This window comes from Panthera onca, chromosome B3 (assembly GCF_046562875.1).
Source record: "Panthera onca isolate mPanOnc1 chromosome B3, mPanOnc1 haplotype 2, whole genome shotgun sequence".
Lineage (NCBI taxonomy): Eukaryota > Metazoa > Chordata > Mammalia > Carnivora > Felidae > Panthera > Panthera onca.
In genome coordinates, this window is record NC_138344.1 from 124694700 (window position 1) to 124719687 (window position 24988).

General features: G+C 38.1%; 1 protein-coding gene across 5 annotated transcripts in view; it reads left to right on the forward strand.

Annotated features, from left to right (window-relative positions):
• Positions 1–24988, forward strand: part of TSHR (thyroid stimulating hormone receptor) — a 156530-nt gene that overhangs the window by 86731 nt on the left and 44811 nt on the right. For 3 of the 5 annotated variants that reach the window (XM_060620451.3, XM_060620448.3, XM_060620452.2), the window contains 2 exons: positions 379–450; positions 5415–5489. The exons of 1 other annotated variant lie outside the window; for it this stretch is intronic. In XM_060620451.3, coding sequence (XP_060476434.1) covers positions 379–450; positions 5415–5489 — 147 coding nt within the window. The remainder of the gene's footprint in view (positions 1–378; positions 451–5414; positions 5490–24988) is intronic. One more of the 5 variants, XM_060620449.3, reaches the window with a different exon arrangement.

A 24988-nucleotide genomic window follows, 5' to 3' on the forward strand; every position in this document is an offset into this window, starting at 1 on the left:
CCAATGGCATTCCAAGACATTTCCATTGACATGTGCCTGATATGAATTCAGTAGTCGTACAGAACATGAGTATGGTATATTGCCCTCCAGTTAATAATTTGAATATGATGTCACACAAGGTATATGAACTTACCACAAATTCAAAGATGACATTTGAAGTTTTATTTTCTGCATTTGACTCTCACTCTCAGTTCTTGGTTTGCTGGGGGAAAAATGTATGTTTGTTTTTCCTTGAGTATTATTTTTGTTGATTATGTATGATAAAATGGATGTCATAAGGACCAGGATACCTCTCATAATGTATTGCTCATAATTAAGGTGACTTATTAGAAAAATCCAATGATTAAAACTCTAATTGTGTAACTGTTATCTTCATAGGAAGTTTATAGAGACTCATCTGAAAACCATTCCCAGTCGTGCATTTTCAAATCTGCCCAATATTTCCAGGATGTAAGTCACTTTTTTAATATAAAGAGAAGTTTGCAACTGTGCCAGCCATATTATTTTCTAAATGTGTTCTATCAAGAAAAATACTTGTTATACATTGTATCTGCATAAAACAATGATATTTGCATTTCCAATGTACTTGAAAAGTATATGTAAAAGATGTTTATTTGATTTTGCTACATCTCCAATCCCGAATTCCTAATTTCTTAAACCTACTGCAAAATTAAATTCATTTGATCTTGACAATTTAATAATTCTCAACGTATTTTAACGTATCTTGGGATGCGACAAAGTGTTAGCTGGGAATCTCTCCCATACACACACTGTCTAGTCCATCTCTCCTAGTTACGGATTCTTGATTCACTTTTTACCAGGACAAATGTTTACATTTTGTCAGAAATGTAGCTAATGATTTCAGACTTCTCTCATTAAAAAAAAACAAACAAAAAAAAACCCACAAAAATAATTCTAAACCTTAGAAAACTGAATTGTTATGCACTCAAGAGTAAGGATAAAAAGGACTTCCATGTTGAGTTGACAAAGAGTATAACTGTATATGAAATAAACCAGGGCCTTATTTCGTTTAATGGATTCTGACAAGCCACAAAGATAATTCAGGTACACCAAATGACAATACAACCAGGAGCAACCTGTGTCAGTTTTGGCTCAATTGATTCATTTCATGACCAATTATCAAGTGTCTGTTGTATCATTTCAGGGGCATTTGACATTTTTAGTTGATACAACTAGAAAGGAGGGTGCTACTGGCATTGAATGGATGAGGCAAAGGATCTGCTGAACACCCGACAAGGCACAGGATATCCTCCCACAACAAAGAATTTTCTAGTCCAAAATGTCAACAGGGCTGAGGCTGAGAAACCATTCCAGCTATGTATCTCTGCAGTCTTTGATTTCCTGAACAGCCCTTCTATTTTCAAATTCTTGTCTCCTTTGATTTCCTTGATATTGTTCTCTCATCCTTTTTAACATCTTACCTGAGCTACTCTTCCTCATCCTCACTCTCCTTTCCTAACTTCCTATTTCATTTCATTCAGTTCCTTAAATATCAGTTCATTCTTTCTTTTGTCCCAGTTCCTTCATACCCTCTTCTCCCTGAATGGACACTCCCATTCCTTTGGCTTCACTGTTACCCAATACAGTTAATTCCTAAATGAGTATCTCTAGCCCTGACTTGTTGCTACAATTGAGGCCTGAATTAAAGCTTCTTCCCAAGTATGATCATCTTGATGTCCCACAGTCACTTCAAACAGCATAGCCAAAATAAACTCATCTTCCTGCTAAACTGTTCCTTCTTCTCCATTTAACAGCACCAGCGTTTAGTGGCCTAAAAGTTAAACAACTTGAAATACCCTTCTCATCTTCTTATATAATTGCTTATTTGGTGTCTCTGCTTGGATGTCCCAATAGCTTGACCATTACTTTATTCATTCATTCAACAAATATTTATCGGGCCCTACTCTGTGCCTGGCACTTTGCTAAATGCTTCACATATGACATCTGACAAAACTCATGGAGTTTCCACTTTCCTTCCTAAGAGATATACTATGGTGTAGTCAGTTAGAGAGTGCTGTGTAACTCATATAAGAAGCATCTTACCTAGATGGAGAGTGTGATCATAGAGGGCTCCCTAGAGGAAATGACACCTAACTTGTGATCTGGGGGGGAAATAAGTAGAAAGATAGTTCCAAGAAGAAGGGAAAAGCTGTGCTGTTGGTTAAATTAAAATAAACTTGTTGAGGCTGAAGCTTAAGTGGGAAGAAGGGCAGTAGAGAGAAATGAAACTGGGGAATAAGCAAGTTCAAGGCCTTGTGAACCACGTAAAGGAATTTGAAATCTTCCCTAAGGTCCAAGCCACTAAATGGTTATCAGGATGGAAGTAGCAGATCAGGTGTGTTAGAAACATTCGCTTGTTCTGTGGAAAGGGAGTCAAATGGAGTAAGACTGGAGACAGGAAACTTGTGAGGATGTTGTTGCAGTGTCCCTGGGGCAGAGGGGATGGTGAACTGAATGCTAATGGTTGAGGGGAAATAAAGAAAAAGTGGCCAGATTTGAGAAATAAATAAGAGAACTAACAAACTCAAAAGTTGATTGATTTGGAGGTGGGAAGAGATGGAGAATTTCATCCAAGTGTCTGACCAGGACACCTGTGTGGTTGATGAGCATATTTGCTGAGATAGAGAAGTTTTGTGTGAATTTGCTGTGGAGAATCAAGGAGACAGTTAGGAGTTCGTTTGGGGCATATGGCATTTGAGTTACCTTTGAGGCATCAAGCAAGCTATGGGTCCAGCAGGTAATCAGGACATAAACATGATTTTTCCTTCATTCCAGGCAGATGTAATTGGGACCAGTGAAGGGAATCATTGGAGAGGGATAGGCTAAAGAGAATGAAGAACAAACAATTTGGGGGTCCCTGAGAAGGCAAGAACAGATGGGATCCAAATAAAGGCATTGACTTGGTACAAGAAAATTGTCATCTTTTACATTGTAACAAGAAAGTAGTAGTAAGAGATGAAGCCATGCAGGTGATTAATAGGCTTATTGGTGGAGAATTCAAGAAATTCTCATCTCAAGCTTTCAATCTTTTCTACAAATTATTAAAATATTATCTGCTAATTATTGAGGGTGAAGTTAGGAGAGTTAGAAATTTGAGAAGGTTTGAAATAAAAGTGATGGACAATAAAAGAGGGAGGGTTGGCTAAGATATACAGGACATCCAGGCAGATCTGAAGGTCCTGTTAAGACTTCCTCCGTGGAGAATATGCTGAATTCTCTAGTCTGGGTTAAATGTTTCCTGAAGCACATCAGAGCACTTATCATTGTATATGCTAATCTCGTTTACGTGCCTATATCACCCATTACTATGAGTTCCTTGAAGCTGGGGAACAGGTCTGTTTTGTCAATGCCCACTTACTGACACAGAGTAAATATTCAATAGATATTTGTTGAATGAAAACATGCAGAGATACATAAATAATAGTTAAAGTTCTTGTCTGCTTAGGGGGCAAGAGAGAAAACATTTGGGCAATCCTGGATAGGTTTGTACTGGTTCAGTATAAATTTCCACCTATTATTCATGCATAATTATTAATAGCACCCTGTGTAACTCACAAAAATATCCTAGTTTGGATGATAAATGATATGGTCACCCTAGTGATTACATAAGACTTACATGCTAAGAAGAAATTTGAGGAAGAGATGGGATCTGATTTTTCCTGTTTATAAAAAAGGGATAAGCAAGCAGAGAATCACATCTTTCATCCCAGTGAATAAATGGTTCCTACATCTTGTCTTCCAAATTGAGCCATAAGAGCCCTTTAAGGATGTATCATTCAGTTGGAGAAACTGGAACTTCTTATGACGTGGACAGAATGACCATTCTAGTAACCCTTTGAGAAAGCTTCACACTTCTAAACTAAGAAATTCAGGAGAAAATTCAGAGCAATAGGTATGATATAAAGTTAGGAAAACAAGTTTGTAGCTTTCAAAATTCATCTTTTCCTTCAAATGGCACAGCTTCATCCATTATAAATCTCTGCAGATCTCTACACACACATACACACACAAAAAATAATCTTTTCAATGTCTTCCATTGCTCCTTCCATATTAAAAATATATTTGGATTAAAATAATTTATGTAATGTTATCTACAAGTGGCAATGGCTTGGGTGACCTGATAAATCAAAGGATAATTATTTAGAGAATAGATAAGAAAGTGCAGGACCATTAGAACATTCCCAATGACGTGATAAAAACTCAAATAGAACAGAGTTCCTTTTATAAACATTGTATTAATGAAAACATTTTGCTGGCAGATTTAATTCAAAATTTAAAGATAGATTTTTTTTAAATAAAAGTATTTGCACATCATCCCTCATAAACTCTGATTTAGTTATCCTGGATTAAGTCTTAGACATATGTATCTTTTAAGAGCCTCCCAGGTAGTTTAACTGAATGGCCAGGGTTGAGAATCTCTGTTATGACAACAGGTGGACACCATCTATTAATATTTAATTTTCCCAAATATAGAGATACCTCTCAATAAAAAGCAGTCACTGAGTTTGGCTGCGTTAGTCATTCTTATAACAAGATGGAATTTGTGGAGGCTACTTGAAACAGTATTCCTTAGGTATTCTTGACAAGTTGTACTTAGAAGTTTCTCTTTTCTCTTTTATAATAATTAAAGCCTTTATTTGAGTTATCCTTTGCTTACAAAGTTCCAGAAAAGTCTTGATTTTTCAGATTAATCAAAATAAAGAAGTCTTGAGTAGACATGTAGTCACTACCCTATGGAATGTTCGGCTAGAGAATTATAAATTTCTCATCTTCTTTGAGACTCTATTTCTAATCCCATGCAGGTACACTGTTAAAAATGCCTCTTTTTTTATTATTGTGTTCTTTTCTAATTTCTTTCATTTTCTGCTATTTTGAGTAATTCACCGTTTATTCATTACCTTAACACATATTCACTGAGGGTCTACTACATGCCAGGCACCATGAAAGACACTCAAAATTCAAAGGCCACACAAAGCAGACACTGTTCTCCATTTCAGAGAATGTACAGCCTAATCAGACAATATCCAAACAATTAGAAAGTTGTACTGTGATAATTAATGAAAGGAGAAGTTCTTGGTGCAATGAGGGATACTTAAGGGAAATTTTACCTGATCGGGAAATTCAGGAAAAGCTTCTGAAGGAAGTGTCATTTAAATGAAACCTTAGGGATGAATAGGACCTAATGAATCGGGAAGCTTTCAGGTATCACAGGATTTGAAAAAAGTATAACTAATTGGAGCATAATTAGGGAGAAATCATGGAGGTTATACATGTTGTCTGATCTGGGAAGCCCCTGACAAAGAAGTTTTAACAAAATCAATATGTTTGAAGCATGTTTGGCATTCACAACCCTACTAACTTTCTACTTTGCATTATATTTTTATGATATTCAGCTATTTGTCAATAGATGCAACTCTGCAGCGACTGGAATCACATTCCTTCTACAATTTGAGTAAAATGACTCACATGTAAGTACAATGAAAAGTGCAGCACAGACCCCACCATAGCCAGTCTTGACTGATAATTCTGGGCTCCAAATGGCTGTTAACAGCTGGGTGTTCAACCATGGTTCAAAACTTCTGTGTCTGATTAAATTCTTGACTTGTTCTCACAGTTTGTTAATCCATCCAAAATCCCATTTCCATGGTTGAAAGGTAAAGTCAAAACTAGAAGTTCTCTTCTCAAATTGTCATTTCATTCTATTACTAGTATGTCAGCAGATTTCATTGGTGTGGATGTCAGTGAGTCAATACATATTTACTGACTACTAACTGGATTCCAGGCCTGTGCAAGATTCTGTATATCTAACATTTTTCCTCAGTTAGGAAAACATAGAAGAGAAATGTAGCTTCATGAGATTAGAACAGGAGTCAGGATACAAACTCTGGCCCTAGAGTTGATTATAATTGGGTTGGAACCCTGGCTTCTCTGTCCATCCACTGTCTAACCTTGCACAATCATGTAATCTTTCCTAGCCTCACATTCCTTATTTGTAAAATAAAGCTAATAAGAGTTTTAACTTCATATGGTGAGCATAAATATTGAACGATATAATGCATGTAAGCATTAAGCACCATGCCTACCACGTTAAAACCAGGCAGCACATTTCGTCAATAATTATTCTGCTTTTATTTCTCTAGTCCATTACAATTGATTAAAAGTTGTAAATAATTACATTACATCCTTCTAAGCAGCCACTTAATTTTATGAAATACTATGAAATATTAACTATTTCCTTGAAGAAACAAAAATACCTGTTTTCTATAAATACCTACTATGTTCTAGACATTATGATAAACGTTCTATGTTCTATATTTAAGGCTCAAAAAAACAACCTTATTAAGTAGATATTATTTTTTTTTATTTATATAAGGAAAACATAAATTCATAAAGGATAAATATGTTTTCCTTAGTCACTCAGTTACTAAAGTATCAGAGCAGAATCTTTACACCATAAATATCTTACTGGAAAATTCTTTCCCTATGCACTGCATTTTGCTGCCTTCAAGAACACTGAGGCTCAGAATGTTGCTTTTAGCTATGGTAGGCAAGCTTCCATCAGATCAATCATTACTCTGAAAGTAACTAGAGAAGCAAATCCTCAAAACAACATTCGATTGTTTTCCTCTTGAGGTGTTCTGTGAATTGTAATCAACAACTGAGAGGCTCCGACTGAACAGAAGATTAGGCAATATCATAGGGCTAGTGAATCAAAGATTGGAGTTCAGGACTTATGAAGGAGGAGGACTCCTCAGTAAACTAACATCCCAAGATTTTAGCTGGGATCCCTAAACAGCTTCATCACAGAAGTATGAAAAATAGATCAACTCTCACAAAGACTAATGCCTGGCTTTGAATCAACAAAAAATAACAAGGCATAGAAAAAAACAAAACAAGAACATATGGGGGAAAAAAGCAGGAGAAGAAAACAAACAAAAGAAAACGAGAGGAAATTCAAATGTTAGAGTTTTGGAGTTATTAGGCACAGATCTTTAATTAATAACTATAATTAATATATTCAAAATTTTAAAGACTAGAGAATTTCAAAATAGAATTAGAAACTATAAAAAGGATCAAATAGAAACAAGAACTTAAAAATTCAATAACTGAAATAAAATCCAAGCACGAGTTTAACAACAAATTAGACACAGCTCAAAAGAGAATCCGTAACCTGGAAGATTAAGTCAGAAAAATATATCCAACCACAGCGCCTGGGTGGCTTAGTCAGTTAAGCATCCAACTGTTGGTTTCAGCTCAGGTCATGATCTCATGGTTCCATGGGACTGAGTCCTACATCAGGCTCCACAATGACAGTGCAGAGCCTGCTTTGGATTCTCTGTCTCCCTCTCTCTCTGCCTCTGCCCACCCCCACTTGTGCTGTCTCTGTCTCAAAATAAAGAAATAAACTTTAAATATATTTATATTTGTATTTATCCAGGCTGAAGCATGGAGAGAAAAAGAAAATAAAAAATATATGGCACAGTAAAAAGTCTGGAATGCCTGTAATTGGGTCCCAAAAAAGAAAAGAGAAAGAAGGAGAGAAGCAATATTTAAAGAGAATTTTCTAAAATTCATAAAGGATGTCAAGTCACAGATATAATTAGCACAAACCCCAATAGGATAAATACAAAGAAAACACATCAAGGCACGTCATGGTAAAGGTATTAAAAACCAAAGATGATGTGAAAATCACTAAAAGCAGCCAAAGGGGGAAAAACACATATACACTTTAAAATAAGTACAAACAGGATTGATAGTTGATCATTCATTCAACAGAAATGATACAATCTATAAAAGCAATAGAAAGATACCTACGATGAGGATAACAACAAAATTAGCAATAATAAATATCTGCCAATTTCTTCGAAATTGAAGGCAAAAAAAAGACATTTCAAGCAAACAAAAGTTCTTCATATGAAGAACCTACTAAAGGGAATTTTAAGGTTAAAGGAAAATAATGCCAAATAGTTGCCCAGAAGTACAGAAGGAAATGAAAAGCAAGCAATACAAAAGGTAAATATAAATGACACTGGACTGCACAAAACTAAAAAAATATTTTTCTGGGTTTAAAATACAGGCAATTCTTGGGGCTCAGTAGGTTAAGCATCTGACTGGCTCAGGTCATGATCTCACAGTTTGTGGGTTCGAGCCCTGCGTCGGGCTCTGTGCTGACAGGTCAGAGCCTGGAGCCTGCTTCAGACTCTGTGTCTCCCCCTCTCTCTGCCCCTTCCCCGCTCACATTCTGTCTCTGTCTCTCTCTCTCAAAAATAAGTAAACATTTAAAAAAATTTAGGGGCGCCTGGGTGGCTCAGTCGGTTAAGTGTCCAACTTCAGCTCAGGTCATGATCTCACAGTTTGTGAGTTCAAGCCCCACATCAGGCTCTGTGCTGACAGCTCAGAGCCTGGAGCCTGCTTCAGATTCTGCGTCTCCCTCTCTCTCTGCCCCTCCCATGCTCGCACTCTGTCTCTCTCTCTCTCTCTCTCAAAAATAAATAAACATTAGAAAAATTTTCAATAAATAAAATAAATAAATAAATAATAAATAAATTTTAAAACACAGGCAATTCTTGTGCTGTATGATGGGTGTAGGATCATAAAACTGCATGCTGAAACTATGCAAAGTGATCCTAATAATCAATGAAAAAATTAGGATTATTTTGTGACTTTTACAAGTGGTTATCAAAACAGTAAAATCTCCTTTACTGTTGGTTATAAATGTATAGGGGAAGGAAAAATAGTACACTGATACTTATTTAGCACACTGTAATTTTAAACTTTAAAATTAAAGTTTACAATTAAAATGTTTTATTTCTTTGTAAAAAAAAATCAAGAGTAGTTTGAACAGTACATGCCTTTTTCTCTTTGCTGTGTAACTTACTAGAACATCACGTCAATGTCTTGGCAAATTGTCATTCTTCTTTCTAGGTCTGGATCAGTTTCCAATATTTAATTCTCTGCTCTTTCAATGTCATAAAATATTTCTTACCGTTCTTTTAATTGAATTTTATTTTTTTAATCAGCATCTTTTCTTTTGGGGCATTTTTATCCTTTCATTTGCAACCATTTTGCTCAGTGATGTCAATAATTTGCCCTCACAAATTTCCTGTGATTGAATATCTAGAGTCTCTCAAATAGTGGATGTATCAACATTCACACGCTCAGCTATTTCTTCTATGACTCCATTTACACTCAATTCAAATTTCACTTCCAGCATTATCACATTTTGTTTCTCTGCTGCACTGACTCTGCCGGTCAGTTCCCTCTTTCAATTATCCACTTTTGCAAAGTGTCGTATGGGTTTACCACTGGAAGGCAAGGAGCCAATACAGCTGCACAGTGTTACTGTTTATAGATGAAGTGGATAACAGATGCTCAGTGATTGCTGACCAATGACTTTGAAAGAAGTGTAACTGGTCACCTATCATGATACATATCTGTTATGTACATAGTGATGCACAGACTGAAGAGCTGGCAGCAAAGTTTTGTGCAATTATTCACACAATATATTATGATAGCCAAAATTTGAACCATGTGGTCGGGACCAGATATTATTTAAATTTAACTAAATAATGGTAACTTAATATTATGCATATTGCAACCATGCAAAGCAAAGACTAACTATATCCACAGAATTAAAATACACAATAGCAAATAAAGAATGGGAGGGTTATAAATGGTGTTAAATTGTTCTAAGGTCCAGGACACCTGGGCGCCTCAGTCGGTTAAGCGTCCGACTTCAGCTCAGATTATGATCTCACGGTTCATGAGTTCAAGCCCTGTGTGGGGCTCTGTGCTGACAGCCTGGAACCTGTTTCAGATTCTGTGTCTCTCTCTCTCTCTCCCTCTCTCTCTCTCTCTCTCTCTCTCTCCCCCCTCCCCCACTCATGCTCTTTCTATCTCTCTCTCTCAAAAATAAATAAACATTAAAAAAAAATTTTAATTGTTCTAAGGTCCTTGAATTGTCTGAGAAATGGTAACAGTACTAACTTGTATTAGACTTTTTTTTTAATGTTTTTATTTATTTTTGAAGGAGAGAGAAAGACAGAGCATGAGCAGGGGAGGAGCAGAGAGAGAGGGAGACACAGAATCCGAAGCAGGCTCCAGACTCAGACCTGTCAGCACAAAGCCTGTCGCGGGGCTCTAACCCACGAACCGCAAGATCATGACCTGAGCCGACGTCACATGCTTGACCAACTGAGCCACCCAGGCACCCCTTGTGTAAGACTTTTATAAATAATGAATACATGTTTTAATCCATAGGGCAACAACTAAAATAATTGTAAAAGAATGGATAACTAACAAGCTAATAGTAGTGAGGAACAGAATAATAAAAATAATTAATATAAAAAAGAGCAAAAAATTAGAATAAAGAACTTCTGCAACAAATAGATTTAACCCCAAGTAATATTTATATTAACTGTGTTAAATGTAAAAGGACTTACTATTGTAGTTAAAATACAAAGATTGCCAGATAGGTTAATAAAACAAAAAATTCAAAAGTATGCTGCTTACAAGGGACATACTTTAAACACAATGATATAAAAAGACTGAAAGTGTAAGGATAAAAATATTAACATGCAAACGATAACTAAGAGAAAATTGATATAAATATACCAATACATATTGACCATGAAGTCTTCCTGTATATAAAAAGGGAAATTTTATTATGATAAAAAGAATTACTATAGACAGATATAATGATTCTAAGTTTGAATATCTGTAAGAGCATAGCTTCAAACCATGTAAAAGCAGAAATGTATAGAACTGAAAAAAAAAATAGATAACCCACAATCATAGTGGGGATTTGTTTTAATAGGGTTTTATCTTATAGACTATGTATACCAAAAAAGTAATACTGATAAGAAATTAATAAGGTTTGAAGAACATCATTCGCAAACTTAAGCTTACTGACTTGTATAAAATATTGTACCCAACAATTGCAGAGTACATATTCTTTCTTTTCAAGGACACATGTAATATTTATTCAAATTGAGCACATGCAGGGGTGCCTGTGTGGCTCAGTTGGTGGAGCATGTGGCTCTTTATCTTAGGGTCTTAAGTTCAAGCTCCACATTGGGTGTAGAGTTTACTTAATTAAAAAAAATTTTTTTTTTTAATTGACCATATGCAGAGCCATGAAAGCAAGTCTCAATAGCTTACAAAAAAATAAAATCAAGTATGTTCTCTGACTAATAAAAAATGCACTTCTAAATAACCATGGGTCAAAGAAGAAATCACAGTAGACACTAGGAAGCAATTTTAACTTAAGTGACAATAAAAATATGACAAATCAAAACCCATGAGATGTAGTTAAAGTCATAGTTAAAGAAAATGTACAGCTTTAAAAAGACAGATTAAAAATGAAGGCTGACGATAAATTACATATTTTACGTATCTATCACAAGAAATTTACAAAGGAACAGCAAATTGAAACTAAAGAAAGTACAATATCCAAGAGAACTGAGAATCTAGGTCAGTAAGAACAACGGCTTAAATTCAAAACCAAATCTCCAGACTCCAAATATAACGCTCCCTTATTATACCATTTTGATTCTCCGCCCCTCTCCAAAAAAAATCAAAGAAATTAATTTGTGACAAAGTTCCATATACATCCTGCAGCTCTTAAAAACAACTGTTTTGTTTTTATTGTGGCCTTTTCCTCATTAAGATTCTAGTAGTTAATATTTCTCTTAGAAATATCCATTTTCTCCCTCTGAGGGAAAGTGTTAACTTTGAGGAGGAAAGAAAACTATTAAATACAAAAACTAAAAGGAGGATGAGTTCAGAAATGGATTTTTAAAAGGATACCTCTCTTACGTATATGAGGTATTAAGAGTCTGACATCTTAGAAAATAGGAGAATAACGCATCTTGCCTTTCTCCAGATCTGCCTAATACATATCTGCAAATGATTTTCGTTGGCACAAAGGAAAAGGATAGTGAAGACTTTTGGGCTCCTACCACCCAAATGCTTAATGCCTTTAGTTTGTAATCACTTATTAAGAAATGACTATAAACAAAGCATTATACTACTTGCATGAGAAAAACAGAGCTAAAGAATCCCTCTCCCTCCCTCAAAGAATTGAGATAGACAGGAAAGCATGAAACAAAATATCAATACAGAGGGGCGCCTGGGTGGCTCAGTAGGTTAAACAGCGGACTTGGGCTCAGGTCATGACCTCACCACTTCTGAATCTGAGCCCTGCATGGGCCTCTGGGCTAACAGCACAGAGCCCAGGGCCTGCTTCAGATTCTGTGTCCCTCTGTCTCTGCCCCTCCCCCACTCACGCTCTGTCTCTCTCAAATATAAATAAACATTAAAAAAATTGTTTTTAAGATATCAATAAAGAATGATTTGTTTCATCTATAAACAGCATAGCACCATCAGCCAAACCTCCCTAGGACTCTTGAGCAGAGAACTGAAGCCCTCTGATTTATTTAGGAAACAGAGCCCTTCATCAAGTTGGATTTGCTACAATATAGATACTGAAGTGTAGATGGCAAATGTCAGTGCATATTGTCAACACTTACCAAAAGGCCTCAGTAAGAACATTAGCAGTTAAAGAACATAATGTTACTCTGTTTCATGGATGTCTTTCCTCAGCTGCCCTCTTCCTCCCTTTCGGCTGTGTGATTTGGTAAACAGGCTGTATGGAAGGACTCATAGCCCATCATTCCCACTTCTAAACGTCCCTTCACTCCTTTTTCCAATGTCTCTGCTAATGCACTACATTACTCCTCTGAGCTCACTTCCCAGTTCATGCTTAGACTGTACTCTGTGGTAGGAATTGCAATGCTAGAAAATATGCACTAAAATTGTTGGTGACCTAGATCTGGCATTCCAAAGATAAAAAGCTACCTATTCATTCAACAAATAGTTACGTTTAACCCTGTGCTAACGTTATGCTAAATTACATCTTAGCTATACACAGGATTCAAAACAGTGGACCATTCTTTTTTATTTTATTTGAGAGAGAAGAAGTGAAGGAGAGGGGCAGAGAGAGGGGGAGAGGAGGAGGGAGGGAGAGAGAGAGAGAATCTCAAGCAGGCTCCATGTTCAATGTAGAGCCCAATGTGGGGCTCGATCCCATCACCCTGGGTCGTGACTTGAGCCAAAATCAAGAGTCAGGAGCTCAACCAACTGAGCCACTCAGGTACCCCTCATTATATTCTTACCTAAACCCTCTTCCCTTGGCCTCTGTGATTCCACACTCCTGGTCATCCTTTACCATGCTGGTAAGTCTTTCTCATTCTCCTTTCCTGGTTCGTTATACTTCCACACTTTTAAACACTGGAGTTCCACGTGGCCAAGTGCTGTGTCTTCTTCTCTTCTTACTCTGTGATTCTCCCCCATGTGACCTTATCCAACTATTCTCAGATTGACATAACTGGTCCAGGCCTCTCTTTTTATTCTTGGGCCATTTACCTTTTGGTCTCCTTGACATCTCCTCTCAGATGTCTCACATGTATGTCACTCCTTAAATGTCCCAAATGAAATCTACCTCTTCCTCCAAAATCCACCACTCCTACGGTATTTGCTGAGGCAGTACATGGCACTTCCATTCATCTTATTGCAAATTCCAGACACCTGAGGGGTATCACTATACCTTCTTTCCTCATCACCCCCCTCTAATCCTTCACCACACACTGTTAATTCTACTACTCTAATATATAAAAAGTATATCCTTTACTCTCCACTGCCATGACCCTTGCTTAAGCCATCATAATTTCTTGCTTGGGATGCAGTAATTTCATAGCTTAACTAATCTTGCCTGTTTGGGACCCCTCTAATTCATTTCTGCACAATAGCCAGAGTGATTTTGCTCTTAAGATAAATCCATGGTTTTCAAAGGAAATTTCCAGGCCCAGAACTGCAGCTGGCCCCTGCCCACATCTGTCTCCTCATCTCACTCCATTCCTGTGAACCTGTGTTCTTTAATTCCTTGGACAGTCCAAGATCTTCCCCACCTGAAGACCTTCAAATGCTTTTGCCTGTGTCTACCAAGTTCTTTAATCTCGGTCTTTGCCCATTCAACTCTACTGATTATTTATTTTCTCTTCCTGAATATTACTTAGACATACCCTGGATCCTACCCACCCACCCCCCACCTACATTATTCTCCTTGTGAATCCATCATTGAATCCTCTATAGAACTTATTAAAATTTGTGATTATACAAATGTGTGATAATAGTTTCCACAAGGCAGTGTGTTTTATGTACCAATCACCTACATCAAACTACAAAGAAACTATCAGATTAAAGCCCCCAAAAGGAACAAGTGGATATATACTGAACACACTCTTTTAAAATAATGAATTGAAAGAGGTCAGTCTGAATTAATAAAAAATCTGATTGATAGAACATTTGGTATATGTGTGTACTGACTTATGTTTAGAAAATGTACTATCTCCCAACACTATGCTAAATGTTCAACACTTCACTTAATCTTTGCACCAGTTCTAAGTAGCTACTATAATTTTATAGTAAGAAAATTGAGTTCAATAACTTTATGTATTTATATGTAAAATATATTTTATATAATTGGACCTTGCTTTTATATCCAGTCTGACAATCTCTGCCTTTCAGTTGGAGTAGTTGGTCCATTACATTTATTTCAGTTATTGATATAGTTGAAGTCTGCCATTTTCAATTATTTTCTATTTATCTTCTTTGTTCCTTTATTCCTCCTTTGGCTTCTTTTGGATTAATTGGTTTGTCTTTGCTTTTGTTTTTTAATATTTTATTCTACCTTTTAACTTTTTAGCTCTTTGTAATATTTTTTGTGGTTATTCCAGGGATTACAAAATACATCCTTCATTTAACATAGTCCATCAAGAAGGCTTATTATACCAATGCCCATGACATGTAAGAAACTTAAAATTATTACTGCATTTACCTCTTCCCATCTTCAGTGATATTTTTGCCACATATTTTATTTCTATATATGTTATAAATTCCATAATACATTACTATATTTTTTAAAGAGTTGATTGACTTTTAAAGAATTTAAGTGAAACTAGTCTCTTATATATACTCACATATTTAATGTTTCCAGTGTTCATTCTTTCCATCGATTCAATCATTTCCGTAAGTTTGAAGGACTTCCTTTAGCATGTTAGTGTGGTTCTGCTGGCCACAAATTTTGTCAGCTTTCTTTATCTGAAGATACTTTTATTTTACCTTAATATTTAAAAATTATTTTCACTGGGTATAGACTTCTAACAAGGCAATCTGTTTCAGCCCTTTGAAGGTATCTTTCAATGTCTTCTGGCCTTCATTGTTTCTGATGAGTAGTCATTCCTATTCTTATCATTGTTCTCCTATAATGAACATGCCCTCTTTTCTCAGGCTGCTTTTAAGGCTTTATATTCTGGGCTTTCAAAATAATATACCTAGGTGACATTGTCTTTGCATTTAACCAGCTTTTGGTTTTCTGGAATTCCTGGGCCTATGGATTTCTGGTTTTATTCAAATTTTGAAATGTTTTTTTGGTACATCAATAGATTATGGTGTAAGTGACACCATAATCTAAGGCCCAGTTTCTAAGTGAACTGGCAGCTTTCACTTTAGATGCTTGGAGCCTTAAGCCACTGTGTAAACCCTGTTGAAGGCAAGACCATATGGGGAGGCTCTGAATTACTACACGGAGATGGAGAAGGGCCTCGCTGAGCCTAGCTTTCTAGCGATCACCTTCAAAGGGCCAGGCATAGAAGCACAACTGTCTTGGACCTCTAGATTGATCCAGACACCAGCTAAATACCAACCAGTGATCCCAGTGGATGCCACATGAAGCAGAAGAAAAGCCCACTTTAGCAATGCTTGAAATCCTAATCCACAAAATTGTTACCCCACTTAGTTTGGGGTGATTTGTTATACAACAACAGATACCCAGAAGAGGTAGCAATTATGTATTAGTTAACAATGGGTAAAAGACATTGAAGATTTGTATAAGAAAACTACAAGAATGGCAGGTTTCTTTATAAGTTATTGAGAGTCCTAAGTGGATTTAAATCAGTTCTCCTGGGTTTTAAACTACCACTGGGGTACAGTTTGGCCCCCAAAGTATACATTTGATAAAGACTTACACCTGTAAAATGATGAAACCTGGTCACTTGTATCTTCGATTTCATGGTTTCAATTGTACACAGATTGTTGCCATTGTTACCCCTAATAGTAGCAGCTCCAATTACTGAACACCTTTTAAGGGCAAGCACTCTGCTAAAAGTGCTTCATGTATCTTCTCTCACTTAATCTCACTAAGCCTCAGTTTCCACTACACAAACTGAAGATGGTAATACATACTTCATGGGGCTTGTGCCCTAATTTACTCCTCTAAGAAATTTCAGAGTCAGAATTTGAAACCAAGAGTGTCTGGCAAAACCATCTCTCTTCAATTAAAAACAGAAATAAAGAAAAAGCTGCCATTAGAAGGATGTTTTTACTTTTATGTGGATTTTTTAAAAAATCACAATAAAAATTCTATAACTGGGTAGATAAAAATTGTGACTTATGGCAGATCATGTGATAAGATTTAATATTCACTGCTTCATTAAATTGAGTCAAGCGGATTTATTAGGGATTTCAAAAGTACCCGCCTTAGTCCTGATGATTAAATAGTCATGCAATTAGCTATATGCATCATACAGGCAATTTGGAAAATCACTTTTTTTTAAAGTTTATTTATTTATTTTGAGAGTGGGGGTAGGGGCAGAGAGAGTGGAAGAGAGAGAATCCCAAGCAGGTTCTGTGCTGCCAACACAGAGCCCAACATGGGGTTTGATGCCTGGAACTGTGAGATCAAATCAAGTCAGACAAACTGAGCCAAAATCAAGTCAGACACTTAACTGACTGAGCCACCCAGTTGCCCCAGAAAATCACTTTTATAATGTCCTATTTCTAGTGGAAAAATCTGCTGGCACACTTACATTTTCTTCATTCAGCTTTAAAAATCTGAGGATATGGGGTGTCAGGGTGGGTGGCTCAGTCGGTGGAACGTTGGACTTCAGTTCAGGTCATGATCTCACGGGTCATGAGTTCGAGCCCTGTATAGGGCTCTCTGCCATCAGCACATAATCTGCTTTGGATCCTCTGTTCCTCCTCTCTCTCTGCACCTCCTCCCACTCACTTTCTCTTTCAAAAATAAATAAACATTTAAAAATAAATATAAAAATCTGAAGACTTATAAACTCTCTTTGAATTAACATCTATTATTTTTTAATTCCTCAATAAATTAAAAGGTGCATCAACATTATGAATACCACCTTTCAGTTATAGATTATTTTCCCCTTAGTAATGGAATGTTAGTAGTGAAACGCTTCATTGATAATTATCAAAGCAGAATAATTAAGATTTCTCTCATTGAAAAAGAATTGATAATTTGGAAAAAAAAAATTTTCTGTGAATTTATAGACTATTAGCAAAAAGTTACTGCTAGCCTAAAAATCAGGACATCAAAAGCTAAGGATCTATTATACACCAAGAGCTTTGACAGACTTTATACTTTTTGACCTGGTAATTCCACTTCTATAAATTTTCCCTAAAAAAATAAGCAGAGGAGTGAGAAAAAGTTTACATAGAAATCCAGTTGTCTCAGAATTAATTTATAATAGTAAATTTAATAGTAATAGTAATAGTAAATAGTAATAATTTATAATAGTAAAAATTCAGGGGCATCTGGGTGGCTCAGTCGGTTGAGCGTCTGACTTCAGCTCAGGTCATGATCTCACAGTCCGTGGGTTTGAGACCCACGTCGGGCTCTGTGCTGACAGCTCAGAGCCTGGAGCCTGCTTCAGATTCTGTGTCTCCCTCTCTCTCTTCCCCTCTCCCACTCACGCTCTGTCTCTATCAAAAAAATGAATAAACGTTAAAAAAATTTTTTTTTTTAAATTTGGAAACTATTCAAATGGTCAGCTAGGAGAATGGTTTAATGTGAAATAATGAGCAACCATTAGAAACCTGTTGTCAAACACTATTTAATGCCAGAGGAAATGCTTTTTACATAATGGTATTTTAAAAACACAAAACATGGGGCACCTGGGTAGCTCAGTCGGTTATGCGTCCCACTTCAGCTCCAGTCATGATCTCATGGTTCATGAGTTCAAGCCCTTCACTGGGATGTGTGCTGACAGCTGGAGCCTGGAGCCTGCTTCAGATTCTGTGTCTCCCTCTCTCTCTGCCCCTCCCCCACTCATGCTGTGTGTGTGTCTCTCTCTCTCTCTCACAAAAATAAATAAACATTAAAAAATAAAGTAAAAAACCAAAAAATAAAAATTAAGGGTTCCTTCAATATGCATCAATCTTAAAATTAATACTTGATGTTAAAATACTACATGGGTGACTTATGTGATAAAAGCCTATCAGAAAATGTTACCTTAAAATTAACTTACCTAGTTGTTCATACCAGTTTTCACCTCACTACTGTGCCGCATTTAAAGTATTTAAGGTAACAAAATTATGGCTTTGCCAATATATACACACCTCGTTTCTAAAGTAGTTAAGTAACTACTTACTGCCTCCCTATACCTCCCAGAGAATACAGTAAAGTTGCACGTAATGAACGTCCAATAAAATTCCTTTAGTTTTAATGAATCTCTGTCTACTGTGCCCACTAGAGTGAACAGACCTAATCAAAGAGAAAGTGGCCTGCCTCCCACTTTTTAAAAAGAATTTTTCAGTGTTTCTTTATTTTTGAGAGAGAGAGGATGCAAGCTGGGAAGAAGCAGACAGAGAGAGGCAGAGGATCCAAAGCAGGGTCCATGCTGTCAGCACAGAGCCAGATGAGGAGCTCAAGCCCAGGAACCGGGAGATCATGACCTGAGCTGAAGTCAGACATTTAACTGACCGAGCCACCCATGTGCCCCATGCCTCCCACTTTTTTCAGAACTACTGCTTCTTAAAAGCAGACTAGAAAAAAATTGAAAATCAAATTGAAGTAAGAGTTGAAAAGAAGCTGCGGGCTGGCCGAGAGCTAGGATTTTGGCTATTATTCACATTCAGCTTCTTGTTTTACACACATAGTTTTGCACATTATTGCATTTGTATTTCTTTCGTATTTATTTATTTAGAGAGCAAGAGAGTGAGAGAGAGAGGGGGAGAGAGAGCACGAATGAGCTGGGGAGAGGAGCACAGGAAGAGAGAGAAGGAACCTTAATCTCCACACTAAGCATGGAGCCTTACATGGGACTCGATCTCATAACCCTGAGATCATGGACACTTAACCGACTGAGCCACCCATGTGCCCCATGCCTCCCACTTTTTTCGGAACTATGGCTTCTTAAAAGCAGACTAGAAAAAAATTGAAAATCAAATTGAAGTAAGAGTTGAAAAGAAGCTGGGGGCTGGCCGAGAGCTAGGATTTTGTCCATTATTCACATTCAGTTTCTTGTTTTACACAGTCTTACACATTATTATATTTGTATTTCTTTTTTAATTTTTAATTAATTTATTTTTTTTTTGAGAGAGAGAGCATGAATGAGCTGGGAAGAGGGGCCAGAGAGAGAGAGAACGAATCTTAATCTCCACACTAAGCATGGAAACTGACATGGGGCTCAATCTCATAACCTTGAGATCACGATCCTGAGGTCGTGGACTGAGCCACCCAGGTGCCCCTGCATTTGTTTTTCTTAAAAGTTTAACCATGCCAGCCAGGGAAGCTTGTCTTGTCTCCAGACATCTCGTTCCAACTCAGGGTCTGTGCTCCTGCAAGTCTAAAACTGTCTCGTCTCCCGGTCTGCCGTTGTCCCCCTCTCACTTTACAGGTGAAATGCCGAATCAGCTTTATTATTACCCTCAGTTTGTTTCCCAGCTTGGCATGCTTTCTACTCATGAACTGGGGAGGGGAGGGGGTGCTGAGGCTGGACAAATATCTCTAAGGCTAAGGATCACAGGCAAGTGCCATGTTCTGATGCCTGGTGAGTAGTTGAGAGGGAAAGCGGGCACAGGAAAATGGAAGGAAGGAAGTAGTTGGAACGTTCCTTAATAGTAGAGGGATTTAAACCTTCATTTCTCTTCCTTTTTCTCTCTCTCCCCAACCTGGGAACTCTCTTCTGTCACTTTGCTGATTTCCCATACTGTCCGGGGGTGTACTAAGTGCCTGCCTCAATGCCAGCTGTTTTGAACAAGCCAATTTCTCAGTTCTTTGCTCTTATTAAGAATGAACAAATGTTTCTCCGAAGAAAATCTAGTCAGATGATTAAATAAACCTAATGTATGCTAAAGTACTGATCTGCTGGTTTGTGAAAACAAGGCATTCAGGCTATCACTGTTAACACTGGTCATTTAAATTCCCATTTTATTTGAAATCCAATGAAGGGAAATGAAACAATAATGAGTTTTTAAATTTCTTTTTAGTTCTGGTGGATGATCTCCTTTAAACACCATTAAGGGGCACCTGGGTGGCTCAGTCGGTTGGGTGGCCAACTTCGGCTCAGGGCATGATCTCGCGGTCCGTGAGTTCGAGCCCCTCGTCGGGCTCTGTGCTGACAGCTCAGAGCCTGGGGCCTGTTTCAGATTCTGTGTCTCCCTCTCTCTGACCCTCCCCCGTTCATGGTCTGTCTCTCTCTGTCTCAAAAATAAATAAACGTTAAAAAAAAATTAAAAAAAAATAAACACTATTAAAAAAATAAAAAATAAAGCAGTATTTAGGGTCATAATTCCTAGGTTAAGACCCAGGGTTGCCTCTGTGTAACAGGAGATTATGTATACCCTTGCTATATGTGTCTTCATTGTTTTGTCTGAAAAATGAGGATGATTGTTACCTGCTTCATTTAAGTCAGCTCTCCCACCCGCTTGCTGGTAGAGCTATCCTGAGTGGTAAGTATACTCGGTCCCTTATTACCCTTTAAATCTCCAAGGCTGGGCTTTTGTAATCAGTGAACTTCAAGATCCTCAAATATTTCTCTGCACATCTAAAAAGCCCCACTCCGTAGAAGAGCATTCTAGAAGATTGAAGCAGCTGATCTGGCACTGGAGATATATTTTTTAAACTTTTATACAGAAGATATATTCCTTTGCTTTTTTTTAATTTGGGGAATTTTTTGTATGCTTTTTTTTTTTTTTTTTTTTTTTTGCATTTGTTTGTTAATTTTGAGAGAGACAGAGAGAACACAAGCAGGGAGGGGCAGAGAGAGAGAATTCCAAGCAGGTTCAGCACAGAGCCCGACATGGGGCTCAAACTCACCAAACTATGAGATCATGAGCTGAGCTAAAATCAAGAGTTGGACCCTTAACCAACCGAGCCACCCAGACACCTCTTGTTTCATTTTTTTTTTAAATTTTAAACATAAAAAGTGAAAATTATATATTCCTAGATTCCAGAACTATCTACCAGCGATAACCACAATTAACACTGTGCTCTGTATTTAAAAAATTTTATTGATGCTTATTGTATTCATTTGGGCAGGCTAATTGCGGTAAAAAATAGACAAAAATAAAACTACGTTAACAGCCCTAAGATAAGCAAGGCTATTACTTGCTCCTGGGACAGTCCTGGGCGGAAGAAAAGGTGGGCGGTCAGCCAGGGACCCAGGCCACTGAGCCGGGGACACCGCCGTCTCCAGCTTTTGTTCAGACTCACTCTGGGGTCCTCTCTATTCCAACCTGCTGTGCCGCAATGGCATACATGTTTTCTTTCTGTTGGTGTCCCCAGCTTCCTGGCAACATAGTCGCCTCCTGCACTGTTTGGCTGAAATTGCGCTTAACGCAAAATTGTGTGATTCAAGTTCACTCTCCCAGGCATGCTTGGAACTCATTCAAATTCGGACTCCTCCTTCACCCTCTTCCTCTTATCAGAGGTTCAAGAGTGCTTACCTCCACTCCCCTCTGCTTTCTATCTTTGAAAAGATTATGCCAGCTGCATTCGCTTCTCACATCTGTCTCCATTAGCTAAGCTGGCAGTCCGTGCCCCTCCCCCTTCTGTGCTGCAGCAGGGTTTTTATTTTTTCTAGTTTTGAGGTATAATTGACATGTAGCACTGTGTAAGGTGAAAGTGTACAATGTGTTGATTTGACGCATTCGTATACTGCAAAATTATTACCACCATAGCATTAGCTAACACATCCATCCTGTCATATAATTGCCATTTCTTTTTTGTGGTGAGGACATTTAAGATCTCTCTTAGCAACTTTCAAGTATATTAGCATGCTGTACATTAGATCCCCAGAATTTGTTAATCTGATAAATAGATGTACACTTTGACCGGTATCTCCCCATCTCCCCGTCCTTCCCCAGCCCCTGGTGAGCACCACTGTAGTCCCTATTTCTCTGAGTTTGGCTTTTCTATTTTTATTTTTTAAGTTTATTTATTTTTGAGAGAGAGAGAGAGAGAGGAAACAAGCAGGAGAGGCGCAGAGAGAGAGGAGACAGAGAATCCCAAGCAGGCTCCGTGCTGTCAGCACAGAGCCCAACAGGGGACTTGATGTCATGAACCTGGAGATCACGACCTGAGCCAAAATCAAGGAGTCAGACGCTTAATAGATGCAACTACCCAGGTGCCCTGGAATTTGGCTTTTTTAGATTCCACATATAAGTGAAGTCATACAGTATCTATTTATCTTTCTCTCAGCAAAGATTTTATTTTATTTTTTAAGTCACTTATGAGCATGATCAGCTGTCTTCTTACCTCAGAAAGTGGCTTCTTTTCCTTGATGTTTTCTTGAGGTAACTCTTGTCTGTCCCTTTTTGTACTCTTAGATTTCCCCTAAGAAATCCACCTCTTTTGTCTCTCCCCACCTCTCCTTGCAGCCTCTCCCACCGCTTTCTGCCCTTAGAGCCGCCAGGTAGCTTCAGCCTCATTTAATCAGCTGGAACCCACAGCAGTTTCTCCTTTCTCCAGCCACTACCCCTAAAGCGGCTTCAGCTGGCTGGCTGCCTTGCACTGTGGCTCTCTCTTGGGGCACTCACTCAAGTCCGGCTTGTTCAACAGTACTCTCTCATGGAGCAGCTTTCCAGACTGCAAACCACACTCAGACAGTTTGCAAACTCTCCTAACTCGTTTACATTTGACTGACAGCAGTTCGAACCCTTCTCCCCAAAAGGAAAGCTCTGACAAGGAGTTTATTGCTCACCAGAGAGAGAGAGAGAGAGCACTTCCACATGGAAGCATCTAAAGTATCTTTAGAGGGACAGGTGGGACAACTATGAGATTGTGCAATGCGGTAGCCAAGTATCCCAGTTTACCCAGGGCGGGCAGAGCTCCAGAAATACAGGGCTTTTAGTTTCAAACCAGGACAAAATTTTATGTACTTAAAAGTGGGCCTTTCTGGGGGCACCTGCGTGGCTCGGTCGGTTAAACCTCCAACTCTTGATTTCGGTTCAGAACACGATCTCATGGTTAGTGTGTTAAAGCCCTGCATTGGGCTCTGTGCTGGCAGTGCCCAGCCTACTTTGGATTCTGTCTCTCTCTCCCTCTCTCTGCCCCTCCCCAACTCACACACACTCTCTCTCTCAAATAAATAAACTTTAAAACAAATAATAAATAAAGTGGTTCTTTCCTGGGCACTTCGGTGGCTCAGTTGAGCATCTCACTTCGGCTCAAGTTATGATCCTGCGGTTCCATGAGTTCGAGCCCCACATCAGGCTCACAGCTGTCAGGGCAGAGCCCTGCTTCAGATGCTCTGCCCTCGTCTCTCTGCCCCTCCCCCTCTTGTGCTTTCTCAAAAATAAACAAACATTTGAAAATAAATAAATAGGGGCACCTGGGTGGCTCAGTAATTTAAGCCTCTGCCTTCAGCTCAGGTCATAATCTCATGGTTCATGAGTTCAAGCCCCACGTCAGGCTCTGCACTGAGTGCAGAGCCTGCCTGGGATTCTTTCTCTCTCTCTCTCTCTGCCCCTCCCCCACTTGTGCTTGCTCTCTCTCTCTCTCTCTCTCTCTCTCTCAGAGTGAATAAACTTAAAATTTTTTTAAATAAATAAAGTGGTTATTTCCATGTAGGATCAGGATCTTGATTTGGGGGTGAGGGGTTCCAAGAGTCTTGGGATATAAACTATTGATGCTTTCTGTTGAAGCACTAATGTGTCTTTCAAGAAGTTCCAGTAATGAGCAATAACATTATCTGTCTCTGCAAAACTTATGCTAATGAATACAATGGACCAGTAAGTTTGTCTTAATAAGACAGTGAACTGAGGTGGGGTGAGGGGATGGGTAGATGGTTTCTGTTCTCAGAGTTAATTCTATCCTCTCTTTCCCAAGATCTGTCTCATACTCAACATCCTTAGTGAAATACCAAACCTAGTGCTTTGTTGTTGTTATTGTTGTTGTTTTTAAATGTGTGTGAACATTGCATCACCTCCAACCTCAAGTCTCTGATGTCTGTTCTAGCTTTCAGTCCATTCAGGAGAATAACATAGTAAAACTATTGTTCACAGAGCCTTCACTGTGTGCTCGGCTACATGTCCAACCCCTCACAGACATTATTTAATTTTCACAAGAGTCTTCTTAAAAATGTGCTATTATTATCCCTATTTTATAGGTGAGGAGACTATGGCTCAAAGAGGTCAAGACACTTGTCCAAGGTCATGTAGCCAGAAAGAAGAGGCAGAGTCAACAGTTGATCTGAGTTCCACCTGAGTACTCAGCAGTAAGAAGGAGCAAAGCACTGCCATAGGCTGTGATGTGTATGAACCTCACAGACGCCATGCTAAGTGAAAGAAGCCAGATGCAGAAGACTACATATGTATAATTTCATTTCTATGAAACATCCAGATAGGGCAAATTTAGAGGTAGAAAGCAGATCAGTGGTTCCTAGCCATGGAGGACGGGGTGGGAATTAACTACAAATGGGCATACAATCACTTTTGTCCTTGACAGAAATTGACAGAAGTATTCTAAAACTGGGGTGTAATGGTGGCTGCACAATTGTATAAATTTGCTACAAATTACCTAACTGTATACCTGCAATGTGTGAATTTTATGAAAATTCTTCCTCCGTAAAACTGTTAAGAAAAAGTCCAGGCCAGATGCTAGGTT